At 58.5% G+C, this 1,348-nt stretch overlaps 1 protein-coding gene across 1 annotated transcript in view; it reads right to left on the bottom strand.

The window, feature by feature from the left end:
* MED21 (mediator complex subunit 21) overlaps positions 1-287 on the bottom strand; it is an 8,359-nt gene extending 8,072 nt beyond the window's left edge. Inside the window, exon 1 of the mRNA XM_009279083.1 lies at positions 123-287. Within this exon, the coding sequence (XP_009277358.1) occupies positions 123-287 (165 nt within the window). The remainder of the gene's footprint in view (positions 1-122) is intronic.
* Positions 288-1,348: the final 1,061 nt, after the last annotated feature.

Raw genomic sequence — 1,348 nt, 5'->3', positions numbered from 1 at the left:
GGCTGCGGGAGGCGCCCAGCGGGGAGCGCCGCGGCGGGGGCTCGGCAACGGGTGCCGCTCATCTGGAGGGGCTGGCATTTCAAGCCCATTTATTTCTCTCAGGAACGCCAGTCCGTGCTCACGGTTGCAGCAGGGTAAAAAAAAACCCTAATTCCTGCGTTACCGGCACTAGAAGGCCGGTGTGCCGCGGAGCGCGCAGCTCTTGCTGCGCCGCAGTCGCTCTGACGCCGGCTGAAGGCAGCACCACCGCTCGGCGGCTCCGCTCCGGCCCTGAACTGAGCAGGCATCGCGTCTAGCGGATGGGGAGCGGTGAAAGGCCAGGAGTGTAGCGTCCTCAACGATCGGGCTTAGAGCCAGCAAGAGTCCTGCGTGCCCGTGGGCTGGAGAATAAATACCGATTTGTGCCAGTCGGTCCGTGCCTGGTACTCAGCTGACGGTCATTCAGCACTTAAGCCCCTTCTTCCTTGTCTCTGAACGCCGGGTGCAACGTCGGCCTTTCCCCGGTCAGGGACCTCCCCTGGTTACCTGGGGGGGTCTCACAGCTGGCAGCCGGCCGTGGGAGGGCCAGGCTGGACATCAGGAAACGCCTGCGAGCCGGCCGTGGGAGGGCCAGGCTGGACATGAGGAAACACCTGCAGCACAAGGCGGGTGGGACGGGACACCCGGGGAGGCTGTGCTCTCGCTGCCCTCGGGGGTCTTCTGGCTCGGTGAGGCGAAACCGTGGCTGACCCGTTCTAGTGTCGGCCATAGTCCGGCTTGGAGGGGGCAGCTGGGCTGGAGACCTCCAGGAGTTTCTTCCGGCTAGCTTGTCAGCCATGCTGTGGGTGCAGCCACGCGGCAGCAACACGTATGCCGCGAGACTCTTCTGCCACTTACAGCTACTCTCTTTGCCATGATACAAACTAACCTGACAAAAGTGTTTTTCTTACGGTGCGGTTGGGGTTAGGATTTTGCTGGCCTGCTCATGTAAACTGGGATGTGGGGTTCCTTCGTGCTCCTCTGTTAAAAAGCCGTCACAAACTACCGTGCCGTAGACCAAAACCTACCGCGCATTTTTAAGGGGTTTACAACTATTATTGAAGTCAACAGGTTCTTTCTTGGATTTCCACGAGCGGGATGGATACTGGACTGAGCCTGGAATAAGTGAGGCTCGTGGCACGAGACAAGCCTCTCGCGGGCACTGTTTGTCTATGACTGAAAGCCACGGGTGAGCAGTTTGAACGCTGAGCTGTGAATAAAGTGACTGAGGTCTCACTCAGAGAGGTCAACTAGGACAGTGGCAAACACTAAACAGACTTTTAATATCTCATGGATTTTGACTTACAGGAACCTCGATGGGCAGAACAAA

This window comes from Aptenodytes forsteri, unplaced genomic scaffold (assembly GCF_000699145.1).
Source record: "Aptenodytes forsteri isolate BGI_AS27 unplaced genomic scaffold, ASM69914v1 Scaffold241, whole genome shotgun sequence".
NCBI lineage: Eukaryota > Metazoa > Chordata > Aves > Sphenisciformes > Spheniscidae > Aptenodytes > Aptenodytes forsteri.
This window is presented reverse-complemented; position numbering and strand designations above follow the sequence as displayed.